The 17537-nt window shown below is 52.8% G+C and overlaps 1 protein-coding gene and 1 long non-coding RNA gene across 5 annotated transcripts in view; one reads left to right on the forward strand and one right to left on the reverse strand.

Annotated features, from left to right (window-relative positions):
* The window catches only part of CSNK1G2 (casein kinase 1 gamma 2), an 89692-nt gene extending 79952 nt beyond the window's left edge, over window positions 1-9740 (forward strand). For all 4 annotated transcript variants that reach the window (XM_074303746.1, XM_074303739.1, XM_074303762.1 and 1 more), the window contains 9 exons: window positions 1674-1743; window positions 2614-2762; window positions 3273-3507; window positions 3854-3939; window positions 4742-4826; window positions 5198-5346; window positions 5474-5557; window positions 6058-6164; window positions 7922-9740. In XM_074303746.1, the coding sequence (XP_074159847.1) occupies window positions 1674-1743; window positions 2614-2762; window positions 3273-3507; window positions 3854-3939; window positions 4742-4826; window positions 5198-5346; window positions 5474-5557; window positions 6058-6164; window positions 7922-7976 (1020 nt within the window). In that variant the 3' untranslated portion in view covers window positions 7977-9740. The remainder of the gene's footprint in view (window positions 1-1673; window positions 1744-2613; window positions 2763-3272; window positions 3508-3853; window positions 3940-4741; window positions 4827-5197; window positions 5347-5473; window positions 5558-6057; window positions 6165-7921) is intronic.
* On the reverse strand, window positions 795-16617 carry LOC141563123 (uncharacterized). Its single transcript, XR_012488338.1, has 2 exons — window positions 12104-16617; window positions 795-2823 (listed from the first exon to the last, which is right to left on the reverse strand). It is a non-coding gene; the product is annotated as an uncharacterized LOC141563123 (long non-coding RNA).
* Window positions 16618-17537: the final 920 nt, after the last annotated feature.

Raw genomic sequence — 17537 nt, forward strand, 5'->3', positions numbered from 1 at the left:
CAACCTTTCCCTCAGCCTTGAACTAGGGAGACTTACATGAATTTGCTAAATCCTGACCTTATATAATTTTCATTCAATTTCAGCCATCCCCATGGGGTTGAGGGAGGGAGAGAGGGAATAAAAGAAATCTCAGAAAGGGGCCAACAGTCCAGCTCAGCTATTATACAACAGCCAGGTCATCTTTGTCTGCAGCAAAATGAGGACGACAGAGCACATCGAAAAAATGTGGTGGAAGCCTGAGAGGTAGGACCCCACAGGCTTAGTCAGGGAAGACCTCTGAAATAGATGGGACAAAAGCCATCAAATCAGTACGGCAAAGACTCTCCTAAATTGTACCTGAGCTGGGATAACATATCATTGATCCTGGCTTAGAGGGCAAAGGGACCAGTGCCTCTCAGACAATGCACCACGACCCAAGGGACCTTCCTATGGGCCCAGGTCTCCCCAACCCCTGCAGGCAGGGACAGTAAAAAGCCTAAGAGCTGGCATCCTAGGGCAGCTCCAGTGCACCACCTCCTTAGAGCCTGCCACTCCAGGGTTCAGAACCTGCCTTGGCTTGTAACTTTGTGACTCTGGCCAGTCCCTTTCCTTTTCTGGTGATGTCCAAGGTCTCTTAAATCAAGCTTTCAGGAGTAGATTCTTGCTGATCTATGTAACTGTTCCAGCACCCCACATAGCTGGCTTTTGCCCCTCGAAACCTTTGGTTCTCTGTGGAGAGAGAGCTAGACCATCTTCCTCCAATGGAGGACTCACTTCTAAATTAAAGTCAGGGGCCAAGTGGGATAAAGGACTGATTTTGGAAGAAACTTGGCCACATTTTATTTTCCAATTGGAAAAAGGCAAAACATAAATAGCAATTCTCTCAGGCTCACATTGCTTCACACACATTCCTCATAGCCTAGGGATTGAGCGACCCAGCTCCAACTTCAGGGGTGGGCTGCCCTGAGCCATCCACATTCCCTCATGCAGGCTTCTTGTGGCCTGTCATACCCATGGTCAGGCTTAGAGTCATTTGGGGGCTTAGAGCACAATGAAAACCTGGCTCATCAGGACCGTGCAGTTCCAACCCTGACTTCGGGGTGGGGGGGGCAGTTCTTAGTACTGAAGACTTGGGAGAGTCCAGAAGACGTGGAATTTCAGAGCTATAGGAGCCCCCGGCCTGCACGGCATCTGAGAGACGCGGTCCCAAAGCACAGAGAATCTTGGAGCTGTTCTCATTCAGTGCCCTAATCCATACATGGGAAAACTGAGGCCCAAAGAGGAAGAGGAACTATCCAAGGTCATCCTATAATTCAGTGACCAAGCCTATAATTCAGTGACCAAGCCAGGACTAGAACCCAGATCTCAGAACTTCTTCACCTTTGCCTGTGGTGGCAGGTTGGGGACATAGTGACTTGCCCCATCAGGGCCAAGGCCATGAATTCCATCTTCATGCCATTTGGTTCTACTCTGTCCCTTTGGCACATCCTGGACCACTGGCCTGAGGAAGAATCTCAGCCTCGAAGCAAGTCCGACTCTGGGCTCAGGGGGCAGCTCCTGGAGGCAGAGCGGGTCAGCGTGCTGTGGAGGAGGGTTATTGAGGCTCTATGAATACAGAGGGCAAGCTGCCCTCGCTGCTTACTGACTACTTCCGCCCCTCACCATGACCCCTCTTGTTCTCTCTGCCTCTGAAGGAACCTATAAAGTCCCGAGCCCCGCAGCTGCATCTGGAGTACCGGTTTTACAAACAGCTTGGCAGTTCAGGTAAGATGGACTCCGGGTCAGGGACTGCCTCACAGGAGCCAGGGCAGGCAGTGTCGGGGTTGAAGAAATATTTTACTAGTCTGAGAGCCAAGACACCCATGTTCCAGGCCCAGCTCTGCTGTGTGACCCTGGGTGAGTTGCTTCCCTTTGCCGGGGCCTTGGTTTTCCCCTTTGTCTGTGGCCCTAAGACCCCTTACAGCTGAGACCTTGAGAGTCAAGAATAGCTTTCCAGGTTCTTTTTGCCCACTCCTCATTTGCCATTTGGACCAAGGCCTGACTCTCCCCAGGCCAGTCTCTAGTTTTTTGATAAACTAAACACAGGGGAAGGAAAGCATATTAATCCAGTGGAATAGGAGAGATATATGAGAGATGTTGCAGAGAGAAATGGGGGTGCTCACCAGGGGATGGTGGAGTGTAGGGAAGAGCCTTGTCATCTGGTATAGCCCCTGCAGAATTCCTCACTCCTCTAGCCCACACAGTGGATAGAACCCAGATAATCAGGAGGCTTGAGCTGATGGTGGGATCTTGGGCAGGCCACCCACCCCTCATCCTTCCCTGCAGCCACTGGCTGGCTGGTAATTGATGGGAGAGCTGAGCCCATCTCTTAGGAGGACGGCACCAGGATGGTGAGGGGAATGACATTGGACAAGGAGACTTGGGCAGGAGGACATGGTCCTGGGGGAGGGCATCCTCTTCCTCAGGAATCACACAATAGGATTTAGAGCTGGAAGGACTGCTAAACATCGAGTCCGGCCTCCTCATCTGAGAGGGACAGGCCACCCTGGTAGCCAGATCCAGAGTGCTTTGTGCTCTCCTGCCTGCCCCCCTGCTCACAACTCTGCTGCACTTTCCCACTCTCTTCTTCTGCAGAAGGGATTCCTCAGGTTTACTACTTTGGCCCATGTGGGAAATACAACGCCATGGTGCTGGAGTTGCTGGGACCCAGCCTGGAAGACCTGTTTGACTTGTGCGATCGGACATTCACTCTGAAAACTGTGCTGATGATTGCCATCCAGCTGGTGAGGGCCCAGGGGAGCACCCCAGGGGGCTGCCTCGGGTGGGGTGGTCTTTGGCCTGGGCCTGAAAAGAAGGAAGAAAAAGAGTCTGCAGGAGAAGAGTGGGCAGGGCTCTGGGCCTAGGGAGCGAGGGGACCGCAGGAGCCCCAGGCCCTCGGGCCCATCTCTCTGTTTGGGACACTTCTCCAGGGGTCTGCCCAGGCCGGGCAGGGCTGTCCTCTTGCTCATCACCCTTGAGTACTTGTATTCTCCTTAGCCAGCCCTCAGAGAATTTCCTATGAGAAGTGACTTCTGGCCTAGCCTGGCCCTAGTAGTCATTCAGTAAAAACAAGGCTCCTAGAGTCTGGCCCAGCCTTGGCCTGTCCCCCTTCTCGGTCTGAAGCAGCCCCTGTGGGCTAATTGGGTCACAGGTGTCCCCTCTGCACTTCTACCAAGAGAAGGAATACTCCTCAAGTGGGAGGTGAGAGGTGGGGCGTGGGCTCAAGGGGTTTCCATTCCCTCCACATTCCCCAGATCACACGGATGGAATATGTCCACACCAAGAGCCTGATATACCGTGACGTGAAGCCGGAGAACTTCTTGGTGGGCCGGCCGGGGAGCAAACGCCAACATACCATCCACATCATTGACTTTGGCCTGGCCAAGGAGTACATTGACCCCGAGACCAAAAAGCACATCCCCTACCGCGAGCACAAGAGCCTGACGGGCACGGCGCGCTACATGAGCATCAACACCCACTTGGGGAAAGGTAACTGCCAGCGGCACCCCTAAGGGAGGAGGGGAGCCCTTGGTGGGGCTCTCACCCCCATCCCATGAAGCGGGAGAGCACCCAGGGCTGGAGGAGGGGGAGCATGTGAAGGGGTACCTGGGCCAGGCTAAGCGTGCCAGAGTGTAGAAGTGAGCCAGAGGGAGACCTGTCCTTCCTGGGGAGCACACCTTGATAGAATGAAGAGCCGGCAGCCCCCAGGCAGCGTGCCTATGAGTGTGTTAGGGAGGTGCTCTTGGCTCTTTTATCCCAGGGGTCCCTGCAAGCATTTGGTCTTAGTGGGTACTGATGGATGTTGTGACATGTTTCCTGTGTGCTTCTTCTTCAGAGCAGAGTCGGCGGGATGACCTGGAAGCACTAGGACACATGTTCATGTATTTTCTCCGTGGAAGTCTTCCTTGGCAAGGTCTTAAGGTAAATAGTTACCAGCAGCCACAGACCTGGGGATCCATAAGCAGATTGCTAGCTCTTGTTAACCTGGGCTGGCCCCTTGGGCCGGGTTTGGGGGCTTCCATCTAGTCTGAAGGGTGGTTATCTGCGGCATCTATGGTCTGGTTTATCTTTGCATCATTTGAATTAAATCATTTCTGTTGTGGTGCTCAGGCCATTTGGAGGAGAGACCTGAGTTCTGTTGTCAGAATTCCATCTCTGTGCTCTGGTCTGTCTCTGTGCTCAACACTGGCCCATTCCAGAATCCATTTTACCATCTCACCTTTTCCACACAAAGCCCCTGAAGGTCAGAGAGGAGCTGGGACGGTACTTTCTCTTTTACAGAACCCAGGGGAGAGGGCAATAAACTGAGCCTGGGTGCCCTCCCCCCTCCCCAGGCCTGTGTCCTGTAGCCTTTCAGTGTGAGAAGTCAGGAGCGAGCAACAATGAGCCAGGAGCTCTGGGGTCTCGGCTCAGGCTCCCCCTTCATTGGCAGCTTAGGAAATGGTTTACAGCTGCAGGAGCCGCAGGAGCTCTCAGATATCTTAAGGCACCATTATGGACCTCTGAGCAGAGGGAAGTTCCAGTTTTCACCATCACAGTTTGTCGGACAGGTTACAATTTGTTGGATAATGCGGCAGGAGCGACCAGAGGTCTCCTGGCTCTGGAAAGGCCCGTCCTCTCAGCTCCTCTCAGTCCCCAGGATCGCAGGGTCCCCTGAGCTCACCAAGGGCTCATTGTGAACAGCGGCACTGAGGTCCGGCCCAACTCTGATTTTCTCCTCTAGGCAGACACCCTGAAAGAACGTTACCAGAAGATTGGGGACACCAAGAGAGCAACGCCAGTTGAGGTCCTCTGTGAGAACTTCCCAGGTAAGCACCCCTAGCTTCACGGGATCCTCTATCCAGAAGGGGTTGTTCTGGGCATGGGGAGACTCTCCCATCCCCAGACAGAGAAGGCAGCAAATGCTCAGGTGGTCCCTGTGGTGCTGGGGGTCTCCATCAGAAGTCTGCTCCCTGCCCCTCACCCACAAAGCCAAGGGTGGCTGACATCCCCTTCAGGAAAGGCCGCTGCTGACTCGCATGGTCAAACCCTGGCATGTTGAGACACCAAGGGGTCCGTGGCCCTGATGTGACCGAGGAGGAGGTCCAACTGACCTCTGAGTCATTCTAAAGAAGGAGGTGCAGCCCTTTATGGAGGGCAGGTTCCTTACCCCCTCCCTCCACCCTCCATGTCTCTGCAGAGGAGATGGCCACATACCTGCGCTACGTGCGACGGCTGGATTTCTTTGAGAAGCCTGACTATGACTATCTGCGGAAGCTCTTCACGGACCTTTTTGACCGCCATGGATTCGTGTTTGATTATGAATATGACTGGGCTGGAAAACCCCTGGTAGGACACCCCCCAGCCTGCAGACTGGCACTGACCAGCTCTGCTCTTGAGGCAATGCTAGCTGCCCTTGGAGGGACCCCAGGCCTCTGACCCACAGCCCATGACCTTCCTTTGTTCTGTCTTCCAGCCAACCCCAATTGGCACCATCCACAGTGATGTCCCTGTCCAGCCAGTGAACCGGGACAAGAATCAGTCCCACATCAAACACCAGGTGAGAGTCTTAGACTCTCAGGTCCTTTTTGACGGCCACTTGAAAGGTCATTTCTTTAACGCTTGCTTCTCCGGGGCCTCTGCGGGGACGTGCCGGGGGCCTGTCTGCGACAGATGGGTGGACAGAGTCTGCCGTGGGCTCTGTGGGCACATGCACCGGGGGAGGCGGGGGCCGGGCAGCCCTCTCCCGGGTGAGTTGGCAGCTTGGGGAGGAGGGTGGGGGCGGGCAGAGCTGTGCCCTGTCCCTGATTCTCGGCTTGGCAGGGCTTGAAGACAGGGGAGACCTGAACTCAAATCCTGATTGGGCCTGTCAGGGACGCAGTGAAAGTAATTTAAGTTCTTTGGGCCTCAGGCAACTAGAAGCCTGGTGCTCATCTCCTAAGCTCAGTGGTAGTGAAAACTGGGAGAGGGCCTGGTACCATGATGAAGGGAGGGCGCTGAGGGGGCCTTCTGTGGGGGCTCGGGCTCTCACTGCCCACCCTCCCCTCTTGTGTTCCTCAGGTGATGAGCTCCACCAACGGTGAACTAAACACTGATGATCCCACAGCCGGTCACTCCAACGCCCCCATCACGGCCCCTGCGGAAGTGGAGGTGGCCGACGAAACAAAGTAAGATGCCGGGCTGGGCTCCCCGGTCTGTGAACGTTCATTCCCTGTGCCATGACACAGTCTCCACCCTCAGGGAGCTTACCTTCTCCTAGGGAGTATTTATTTAGCTCCTGTTGTGTGCCAGACATTGTGCTGAGCACTGGGGGTACAAAGAAAGGCAAAAGAGTCCTTGCCCTAGCTGCCAGTTTAGTGACGGAGAAAGCAGCCAGAGGCTGTACCTCCAAGCTCCATGCAGCAGAAATGGAAAATCAGGTCAGAGGGGAAAGGGGAGCAGGAAGGGCTTTATTGCAGAAGCTAAGATTTAACTGAGGTTTGAAGGGAACAAGGGAATCCAGAAGGTGGAGAGGAGGAGAAGGAGAAAAGAGGGATGACCAAGGAACACGGATGTTGTCAGGAGACAGGGTGCTGTGTGGGAGGAGGAGCAGGAAGGGCGACTCAGGGGGACGAGGTGTGAGACCAAAGGTGCTCTGGAGGGGAGGGTGGCGCGGTTAGGCCTGTGGGTGTTGGGCTCCTGCAGAGCCACAGGCCAGGGGCACAGGGAGGCCCCAGGCTGGTTCCCGCTCTGGTGAGCAGCTCTGAAGCGTACAGATCAAGACAGTCGGGGGCTGGGCATTCTTTGTGCAAGGCAGGGAGCATTCTTGGCTGGGGTGGGAGGCTCAAAAGCACAGGAAGCAATAGGGAGCAGGCCAAAGGGGAGATCTGGCTCCTGATTGGACTTAAGGAATGGGAGAGAACACCAAGCTAAGGAGCCTGGGATAGCAAATTTTACAGTGTTTTTGGCAGAAGCTGGTTTGTTGGGAAGGGGCTTCAGGGGTGAGAAGGGGAGTCTAGTCTCTGGGACATCATTTGGAATGCTTTCCAGGCAGATGGTGCCGTGAGACAGGACGGGGACTATGGCCAGAGATAGACCTAGAAGATGTGCAGAGGCAGGATGATTGAGCCCATGGGAACTGATGAAGTCCCCAGAAATTAATAACAATAAACGATTTATATAGCACCTTCTGTGCACCAAGCACGGCCACCCCAGGAGGTGGGAGCCCTTATGGACCCCATTTTACAGACAGGGTGACCCATCTAGGAAGTACGAGACCAAATTTGAACTTGTCCTGACCAGGCCTGCAGCCATCTAGCAGTTGAGAGTGTGTCTAGAGTAAAGAGAGACAGTGGGCACATGGTATGGGGGATAGCAGTCAGACTGGGAGGGGAGAGTCCTGAGGAGAGCATTAGCGAGGAAGAGGAGGATGCTCTGGCCAGGGAGGAGAAGGGAGATGAGTGGGGACAGAGGCAGCGTGGCGAGAGAGCGCCTGCTGGGGGGCCTGGGCTTGTGTGAAAGTGCCAAGAAGTGCCATGAACAAGGGGCTAGTCTCAGAAGGGATTGGGGAGGAAGCAAGTCTGGGGCACGGAAACTGAGGGGGGAATAAAGAGGTGTGTTGGGGTAGGGGCTGGCAGATGAGCTGGCAGTGAGGGCACAGGCTGATCCTCAGGTTTGAGTCAGTGAGGATCCGTGGCAAAGGTAAAGCCCTCGGGGGTTAGAGGCCCGGCCTTGTGTGGTAAGGGGCCGCAGGATAGACAGAAGGGGCAGGTGCTTGGAAGGGAGGCTGGAGTTTTTGATCTGAGGCAGAAGGCAGGCTCCTGGGGAGTGGTCACCACTTGCAGTGACTGGGGAGGGGGGGGTGAGGCAGTGAGGTAGCATGTCCCATTCCCCCCCTCCTCCCCTTGTGGGTGGCCCTCCATCATCTCTCCCCCTCATCCTTCAGGTGCTGCTGTTTCTTCAAGAGGAGGAAGAGGAAATCCACCCAGCGGCACAAGTGAGCCTTTGGGGCCCAGGCGCACCGACCGGAGCTCTGTTGTCTCCACCCTTTCTGGCCCCAGAGATGGCAGGTGGCCCCTGCCTGTTGGCCCTGCCTCCTGCAGCCGGGGCAGGGGGTGGCCAGGAGAGAGGCCAGGAACAGAGAAGCCCGGGGAATTAGGGGGACCGCTAGCCCCAGCCTCCGCCCCCCTCCCTGAGCCCAGGGGTCACTTACTCCAAGCAAGACTTTGGCAGAAATTCCTACATCTGTGTCTCGTCCAGTCCACCTTGAGAGCGCTAACTATTTAGAAACCACACACCGAGGAACGAACTGAAGCCCACAAAAGAAAGCACTTCCCCACCCCCACCCCTTCCCTTCACCCTTCAGTTTGAGGTTTGACTTGCGTGCATCAGGGGTCACCCCACAGACTGCCTCCACGTGCACGCTTAGGTCTAAGGTGAAGACTGGAGGGCCCCTGCCTCGGCCCTCCACAGCGTGACCTTCACCACTTAGTGTTATAAAATCCAGCCTTTTTTTCCTTCCTCTTTCAGAAAGGCTGTTTTATCACAGTGGGGAGAGGGAGGGAAGAGGCAGCTTCTCTGTGGTGGAGGCGCCGTTACCCCTCCCTTCGGATGTCCAGTCACCTGTGCACTTTGATCATCCAGTGGTTCTGGGGGGCAGAAGCTAGGAGCGAGATGAGGGAGGTGGGGAGAGAGAGCCCCCAGCCCCTCTTGTAGGGTCCTGGGGGAGTCTGAAACCAAAGGGAAGGGGGAACTGGTCCCCGCAGCTGGGAAAATCGATGCCACCCCAAGGTCTCACCCTGTGCAGGGTGGCCCGAGCTGCTCTGCACGTTTTCCCCCCACCCCCACCCTAATCGGAGCCAAAAATGCTGCACCAAAGCCCCGGGGAATTTGGGTCTCCCCTAGAAGGGCAGGATGGGGAGCAGCCGAGGCCCCTCTCACATCCCCATCCACCTCGGGGAAAGGCGAGCTCAGCCGGCTGTACCCCACCAGGGTGGCGCGGCCTGGCGAGCAGCCAGCAGAGGTCTGCAGTGGGTGCTCGGGCCCCTTTTGGGGGCCCTGGGACGAGGCACGGGGCCTGAAGCACCCTTGCCCTCGGCACTGTCCCAAACCCCACTCCTCTCTCCCCTGACCCCCCACATTGGTTCTCCTGCTCACCAAAGGCTGTCCAGGCCAGCCTATGTCCTCCTTCCATCACCCTGCCAGTGTCCAGGGGACAGCGGCTCCTGTATCACCCCTCTCCCAGGTGGCTCTCTAAGAGCTGATGATGCGCACTGGGTGGTCCCCCCTCCCCAGCCAGCGCCAAGGACGAAAAACGCCTTAAGACCCCGGCCCCTACAGAGGGTCCGAGGACGAGTACGTGTGGCCGGGGAAGGAGGGGCGCCAGTCCCTGGTGGCCACAGCAAACAAACCTAAACCCGGGCGCCCTTTCACCTCCTCCTCCCCCAAGGAAATGGTCCAAGGGAGCATTGGCCCAGTCTGTACATGAATCTCTGCCTGTTGAGTCTCACTTCTTTTGGTCCATGTGTCTGGCTTGGCTGAAGAGCAGCGGCTTGAGGCTAGAAGGCGTCTCCCTGTTCCAGACCCGAGTCCCAGCGTCAAGATCGTATCTGCGCAGCTCCACAGCAGGCGAGCAAGCGTCCTTGTGAGTTTAGTTACTGCTTTACAAAGTGTACAGAAATGGCATTTACATTTCTCTGATGCTTCCTGGAAGCCATAGAATTTAGGGGCTTTTTTAAAAAAAATAAACAAAAATGAAAAAAGAACTCGAGGCCTTTTCTTGCTTGGGCATCCCTGGGTGGGAAGTTGGGGGGGCACCTAAGAGATGCCTGGCTGGTACCAGAGCACGGTGTTGCCCAGAGTTCCTTGGTAGATAAAGTCCAGGAGGGAAAACTTTTAGAACAGAAGCAGCTGCAGAGGTCATCTTGTCTAGGAAACAGATGTGACTGGCCCTGTACAGGCCAAATCAGCGGCAGGGTCAGGGTTTGTGCCATCCACGACGAGACCGTGCTAAAACCCCTGTGGGCCAAAACCACTTTGAACTTGGGCTCTGCTGCTTTGGAAAGGCCAGGGTGCCCCCTCTCGCTGGTGGGAGTGCCCCGTGAGGTAGGCAGGGCCAGGATTCTCATTCCCTTTTACACGTCATCTTCCCATTCTGCCGCAGAGCAGAGAGGGGATCAGATAAAAACTGATGTCGAGGTGAGGAGACCTGTGCCTTTCCCGGCTCCAGCCTTTAATTGGGAGCAAGAAGAAAAGGCAGATGACTAGAGAAAGGGCGGTTTTTTTCTTTTTCTTTTTTTCTCCTGTGAGCATTTTTCCAGCCTTCGTTTATCTGCCAGCTCAGGTCTGTGTTTGAAAAAGGAAGAAGAAAAGCTTTTCACAGAGTATCAAAAATAACATTCAGGAAGAAAACGTGCTCTTCCACCACCAGGGAACCAGGCTCAGACTGCCCATTTCTGCCTCAAAGCTCGCCTTCGCTCCCCACTTCCCCATGTGAAGTCAGGCTGTGCCTCATTCCTAACTTCCTGGTCTTGGTGCCGGCTCCAGATGGCTCCTAATGATTGCTTGTGGGGTGTGGTCTGAAAGGCCGTCGTCGGGCTAACGGCAAAGAGCTGTAGCAGATGAAGGGTCCAGAGCGGGATGCTCTAGGAGCTGCAGCTTGTCGGTTCTCTCTGCGGGTCCAGGATCCCAGCTCGCTGCCTCTTGGCTTCAAAGGCTGTTCTCACACTGTGCTTTTGGACTAGACCTGAGCAGACCGCTCTCACAGGAAGCTTCGTAAAAATGCCCGCCGGGAGCCTCAGTGAGAGGAGGCGTCACAGAAGTCAGAGAACACGCCAAAGCAGGACGACAGGACTGCCCAAAATGTTTGTGAAAAATGGAAAAATGGAAAAAATGCTTCCAAAATAAATAACATTTCAAAGGATGCAAGATTAGTGCGGAAATCCTTACCTCTTTGTCATGAGGTTGGAAGATGAAAGAATTGGCAGAAAGATCACTAATCACTTGGAGCTAATTAGCATAGGACTTTGCGGAGGGGAAAGAGCTAGATTCCCTTTCGTGAGTTGCATTGAATAACGGCATCAAGGAATGGAGAATGGGCCTGTCTGGTAAAAACCAGCATGGAAGCAGGTATTTTGGACCTGAAGAAACGAGGAAGATGCCACCTTGCACAACGTTGCTCTAGAACGGGATGAGAGCCCTGGCCAGCAGCTGCTCTCCACTGCAGTGTTCATACCGGAAGGGAACTCGCTTCATACATAAGGTGAGCTGGCAGTGACAAGGCCTCCCTTTCTGTGCTAGGTGGGCTGGCACTCTGGAGCAGACTCCCCTACCAACCACACGTACCAGAACCTTGGAGCCGAGTCCCACTCCCTCCCGTGTGTCTCCCTTCCTCTCAGCTCAGTCTTTCTCTCCTGGCTCGTGCCAGGGGACTTAGATATATTGACATTCCCTCAAATGCCCTGCCTTCCAGTTCAATTTTCTCATTCCCCATGACCTCTTTCCCCCCCAACACATCCATGTCCACAGTCATACTCCCAATCTCACCATCACCCCCAAAGCATTCCACTCCTGCGTTCACCCATCAGTCTTCCATCACACATCTCATTTCCTTTAACCTTATCTTAACTCTGCTGCCTTCATTGTGACCCTCCCCCAAGAACCTCCTAGAAAAAGCACCCTCTGCCCCCTTCCTGGCCGCCCCTCTGGAAGGGGTGGTCCTCTTTCTTGCCAGAGCCCCCTCCCTGCACTGGTCCCTGCATCCCACCTTCTCCAGCAGACTTTCTCCTCTTTCTGGGCTGCTTTCCTGGCGCCGATGCCCGTGTCTCTGCCAGCCTTAGAAAAATCTTCACTTGTTCCAATTGTCCCTGCTAGCTATGGCCCCATCTCCCTCTCCTTTGCATCCCTCCCTGTTCCCTTTTGTGACCCGGTCTTCTGGTAGTTCTTCCAGGTCCCACCGGGCTCAGTTCTGGGACTCTTATCCATCTGTCATTTCACCTGCTTGTCCCTAATTTCTGTGGATCCAATGACCAGCTTTGTACAAATGATTTTTCTAGCCCTCAGGTCCACTCTCCAGCTGCCCACTGATCATCTCAGTGGCTGTCTGAAAACTCAACTGGCCCAGACTTACCTGTTTCTAACCCCTTCTCCAAACATTCAGTACTGCTACGGGCCTGCCATCCTCCAGCCCTCTCTGCCTCCTCGCCACTTCCACAAGCAGATGTTGGGTTCTGTTTGGCTTCTGAAGCCCTGCCCAGCCCGGCCCCTTCCCAGCTGCCCCGGCTTCTCACACCTCCCCCACCCTCTATGATCCAGGCAGACCTTCCCCTCCTCCACATTCTGTGCCTTTTCAGGCCCCCATACTGGGATTCTCCCCTCAGTCCCTGGGAGATGACAGGACATTTATAGCGTGCGCGTACATGTGGCCCCACACGTCATATACACATTTAAAGCACGCTCCCTGAGAACAGGGACACGCTGCGGGCTCTCCTTTATAAATGGTGGTGAGCCTCGACAAGAGACCGTGAAGTCCTGGGCACTAAACCACAACCACACGGCCGCAGGTGGCTTTCCTCCCGCTGCACTCACGCCAGGAGTACATTCAGAGCATCCATGTCTGCAAGGTGCTCTTGCGGCCGGGAGCCTCAGGTTCCCATCCCTGAAAACTATCTGGATTTCTAGACTGGCTCAAGCTATCAGTGTGATGGATTTGAGGGCAGGAAGTGTGCAGAAATACTGGGTTTTGCTGATATGTTTATATGGACGCCCCCAGAGCTGATCAAGAGCATTTTAAGCAGAACAGGAAGGCAACGAGACAAAATTGCCTCCAGCCACGCATCTCTGCACACATACACTTAGCTGCGCGTGTCTTTCTAGATATATATATATATAGTCACAGACATAATTCGTGATAAGTGGCTGCTAAACCAGACGCTGGAGTGGTGCAGCTGCAACAAGAGAAAACGGCCAGAAGCAGATCTGCCCGTGTCTGCACAAGACGGAAGACATCCAGGAGGCGGCAGGCAGGGAAACCCGTGGTCTTTGGTTCCTTGGTACAAACGCACCCCGTACGGGTATGAGAGGGGAACAAGTTATCGATGGGACTTAGAATCAAAACGTGGCCCAGGTCCTAAAAATGTCCCCAGTTACGCGGGGTGCTCCCTGCAGTGCGCTCAGTGTTTGCAAAGTACTCCTTGTCACACCGAGGCCTTAAACCACGGGCCCAGCAAAGTGAGCACTCTGCGTTTGGGTCTGACCTTGTAGACCGGACACTTATCGTGGGTTGTGGCAAAGGCCTTTGCTCGGGCTCCCGGAGACAGCGTCAGCCAGAGGCAAGATCTGAACCCAGGTTTTGAATCTGAGGTCTGCACCCCATCTCTCTACTATGGCAAGCTAGACCCTTCCCCACCCCCAAAAAAGTCACACCAGGAGTGTATTTAGATTATATCCATGTCTGCAAGGTATTCTCACAGCCAGAAGTCTTGAGAACCAGAGTGGGGAAGTGTGGGAGAGAAGATAAATGTAAAAGATCAATGAAAGATAAAAGGTAAGATATAAAAGATAAAATAGATAATTATATATTGTTATATTAATATAATATAATATATAAAAGATAAAAGGTAAAGATCAATGAAGGCAGAAAGAGTAGCAGTGATGTGGTGGAAGTCTGTGTGAGAGGGAGGAAGAGTGGAGGGCAACGGCATTACCAACCGTCCTGGAGACATGGTCTTAATTATCTGGAATCTGACAGCTTGAGAAAGAGCAAAGTAACTGATATATTCCTGGTTTGCCTTAATGATAAAATCAAGTTTCAAAGAAAGTTGAGGAATTTACAGAGAGAATGATTGCTACTGTGGACTTGATTCTAACCAAGACAGACATAGATGCCGAAGCAGAAATGAAAAAACTGGGCAGGAGCTGCCATGGCGAGGAGCTCATGAATATCCTAAAATCTTTGAGAAAGGGGGGAAAAGCCAGGCATAGTGTCTTACGTGCTCCAGAATTTGGGCAAATGGAGAGAGAGTGCTCCAAACAAATGCAGGAAATCCACCGTGCAGAATCCCGATGAGAATGAATATCCGAGGGAATTAGCTGGGCACAAGATATACAAAACCTTGCCTAAGCAATAAACTCCATGAAAATTAGGAGACCACAAGAAATAGTAAAACAAAAGAGTAAAAAAAATGTAAAACATTTCAAACCAAAAACAGACAATGAGAATGAAAAAATACTCACTGGTCTAAATGAATGTCATGACCAAAACAAAAGCCTAGATAGCCTATTTCAAGAATTTTAAAAGAAAATTTCCCAGATCTTACTTAGACTAGAGGGCAAAAGTAGAAACGTAACAATCTACTGGTCCCGTCCCGACAAAAGTATACAAAACTCCCACAAACATAATTACGTTGTGTTACCAAACCCAGAGATTTTAGTTTAATAAAGTACAGAAGAAGCAGAATCAGGCTCACAAGAGAGTCAGCAAGTCTTAGCATTTAGAATATGATTATTGCAGAAGGCGAAGAATTTAGCCTTACAGTCAAGAATATCAACCAGCAAAATATTCGTCCTACTGAGAGAAAATGGACTCAAATGAAATAAAAGGCTTGGCAAACATTCTTGATGATAAAGTCCAAACACTCTAGAAAGTGAATCCCAAACAGGAGTTTTTAAAAAAGAGAAAAATGAATAAGGGACTAAACAAAGATGCATGTGTCCCCTGAATCAAAAGTTAGATTGAAGGGCCTCAGAATGGTTTTAAATAGTGTAAGATCATCTCGATATCTTAAAACAATGAAATGAGAGGGAGAGAGTGGGAAAGGAATGGGGGAGGATGGAAGGAAAAGGTAATGGAAAATAATTTCACAAAGAACTCATGCAGAGTGGAAGGAACAGAATCAAAACAATTTGACAACATAAAAGACAATTTGAAACAAATAAGGAACTCTGAGCAGTGTAATGACCAGCCACGATTCCCAAGGGATGACATTCAGGGGTGTGTGTGTGTGTGTTTCATATACACATAAGCACACATATATTTTTAACAATTTTTTCCTCTCGATTGTTGGGGGTAGGGGAAGAAAAAAAGGGCAATTTATGTTGTTTGAAAAAAACAAATTAAAAATTTGGGGCAGTCAGGCTTATACAAGAGGGATGGGTAGCTCTCAGGTATTGCCATCCTAGGCTAGAGCCGTGGAGCTGGAATGAGCCTTGGCAGCCAGGTAGTGCAGCAGCCCCATTTTTTATAGGGAGGCTATTTTGGGTTAAAAAAGGCTAAAAGCAGCCAGTTGAGGAAGCAGGGGCGCTGGAATTTAAACTCTGTCGACTCCAAATCCGATGTTTTACTCCATCCCTTGAACTGCCCTGAAGGGGGTGGATTATGCTGAACAAGGTTTGACTGACCCCCCCCCCAAGCCATGGGAAGAGAGGAATGCGTCTCCGAGATGGCGGAAGCTGAGCTAGAAGAAAAAGGCTCTTGTACCGCTTGGTTTGCGTCCTCCGGGCCCAGCAGGGCCAGGCACACAGTATGTGTTTGCTGAATGTGTGTGTGAGCCAGTACCCGGCAGGCCCCATTGAGGGAGCATTTCCCTCCTTTGAATTCTACTTGTGTTCTCTTGTCTCAAACCCAACCCATTTGGGCTTTCCTCGACAGAACTACTTTAGGGTTTTGCCATTTCCTTCTCCAGTTTTTACAGATGAGGAAACTGAGGCAAACAGGGGGAAGTGACTTGCCCAGGGTCACACAGGGAGGACATGAGTCTTCCTGACTCCAGCCTGGCACCCATATGCCCTCTGTTTCTTTCCTCTAAACTAAAACCTCATAATGCAATTTCAGTTAAGCTCAACGTGAATATGTAAACAATTCACTGATGTTCTTCAAATACAGAAGCTAAAACGAGGCTCTGTGGCAGTAGGGGCCTGGCTCAGAGAAGGGCACCAGGTATCCTGAGGGGTGGGCAGTGAAGGCCACAGCAAGCCGGGCTCGAGGGGCCTGCCCGGGCCAGGGCAGCTGCTCAGAACCACCTCAGAATGGTGAAGAGTGAGTGATAACAGAGACCGCAACTCCTCAAATTTTGCTGCCTTAATAAAAAACACACCAAAAAAGTCTTTTTTTTCACCGAGAGATTAGCAAGGCGTTGAACTGATGGGGCTCCAGGATCCGAACAAGGCCAGGCCACAACTATTCGCTTGGGAGGGGCCCCGGTGGGTCCAGCTGCTGAGCTGCTGTCCGAGATCCTGCAGGATGGGAGAGGGCACGAACCTCTAAAGGAGGGCAAATGTTTGTCCCAGTGTTTCACTCTTGGCTTTTTAAAACAAGCTAATGAACCTGTGAACTCATGGTCGCCAAAGCTTAATTACTGCCAAAATCTAAAATGAATTAAAGGCCAGCTGTGAGCATTTAATAATAGAGACTGATCATGAGGAAGGAAATGATCCTATATTAAGTGCCCACTGCATACGGGCCAGGTTCTGTGCCAACCACTTCACAATTAACATCTCATTCAGTCCTCACAAGGGTCCTGGGAGGTGGAAGCTGTGCTCCCTGTTTTGCAGACCACAGAGAGGACCTGCAGACCTGCATTTTACGGCAAGTCATTCTGCCTCCAGGATCGGGGCCGTCTCTGGGAGCACCAGCCGCCAAGTGGGCAGCACTTCATCCAAAACAGCCCCCCCCCCCGCCCCAACTCGCCACCCTTCCTTTTTTAAGTTACTGGACTCTGAGATCAGGGGAGTGCTGGGGGCAGAGTAGGAGCCTCTCATAGGCTCCTTATGGACAGGACAGAGACACCCTGAGGTCTCCTTTGGGGTGACCCAGGGGCCGGTTATGGCCCCGAGCCTGTTGCATGCTGCCATCCCTGCCCTACCTGGCACGGTTACCGTTCACAGACAGCACCAGGCTGGCAGGGAATGAATCCACCAACCACGTGGAGAGAACCGTGTGCATCGGGGTCCAGCCTGACGCGTCCCAAGGTCCAAGTTCTGCGCTTCAGGGTCTCCATCTCTGAAGCAGTGAAAACACTGGGTCAGCTCTGAAGGGATGAAACTTCACGGGGAAAAAGAGGCAACTGCCCAAGCACAAAAGGGAGGAGGGGGGCTGGCGATCTCAGCGCCCGCATCAGGCACATGCAAAGTAAAATGAATATTCAGGGAGAGGGAAGGGGAGAAGGAAGCCACAGAAGAAACCCGACTGCTGAACCACTGTTAAGTGACCGAAGCGAGCCTACACAAGGTTTGCTTCTAAGAAAGAATTAACCACAGGCCGTTCAATTCTGCCGAGATTGCGGTGGGGAAGAGCTTCTTAGGCAATCCTCAGATGCGGGGAGAGCTCCTGGATCGGGGGCTCTCAGCTTTCTAGTGAGGAAGAAAAATGCACTGAGCCTTTCATAATAGCCGCGTGCACAAAGACCTGTGCGGGATTACCAACAAAGAAAAGGCTAAGCTCCCACCCCGTTGTAAACAAGTTAAGACAGAGTCAAGACTTCCCTCTGGATCCATCAAATATTGGGAGATGGCTAAAGGTTGAGTAAAAACAGAGGGTTTGTAAGCCCCGTTCTCCGGACTTGGCC

This window comes from Sminthopsis crassicaudata, chromosome 1, assembly GCF_048593235.1.
Source record: "Sminthopsis crassicaudata isolate SCR6 chromosome 1, ASM4859323v1, whole genome shotgun sequence".
Taxonomy (NCBI): domain Eukaryota; kingdom Metazoa; phylum Chordata; class Mammalia; order Dasyuromorphia; family Dasyuridae; genus Sminthopsis; species Sminthopsis crassicaudata.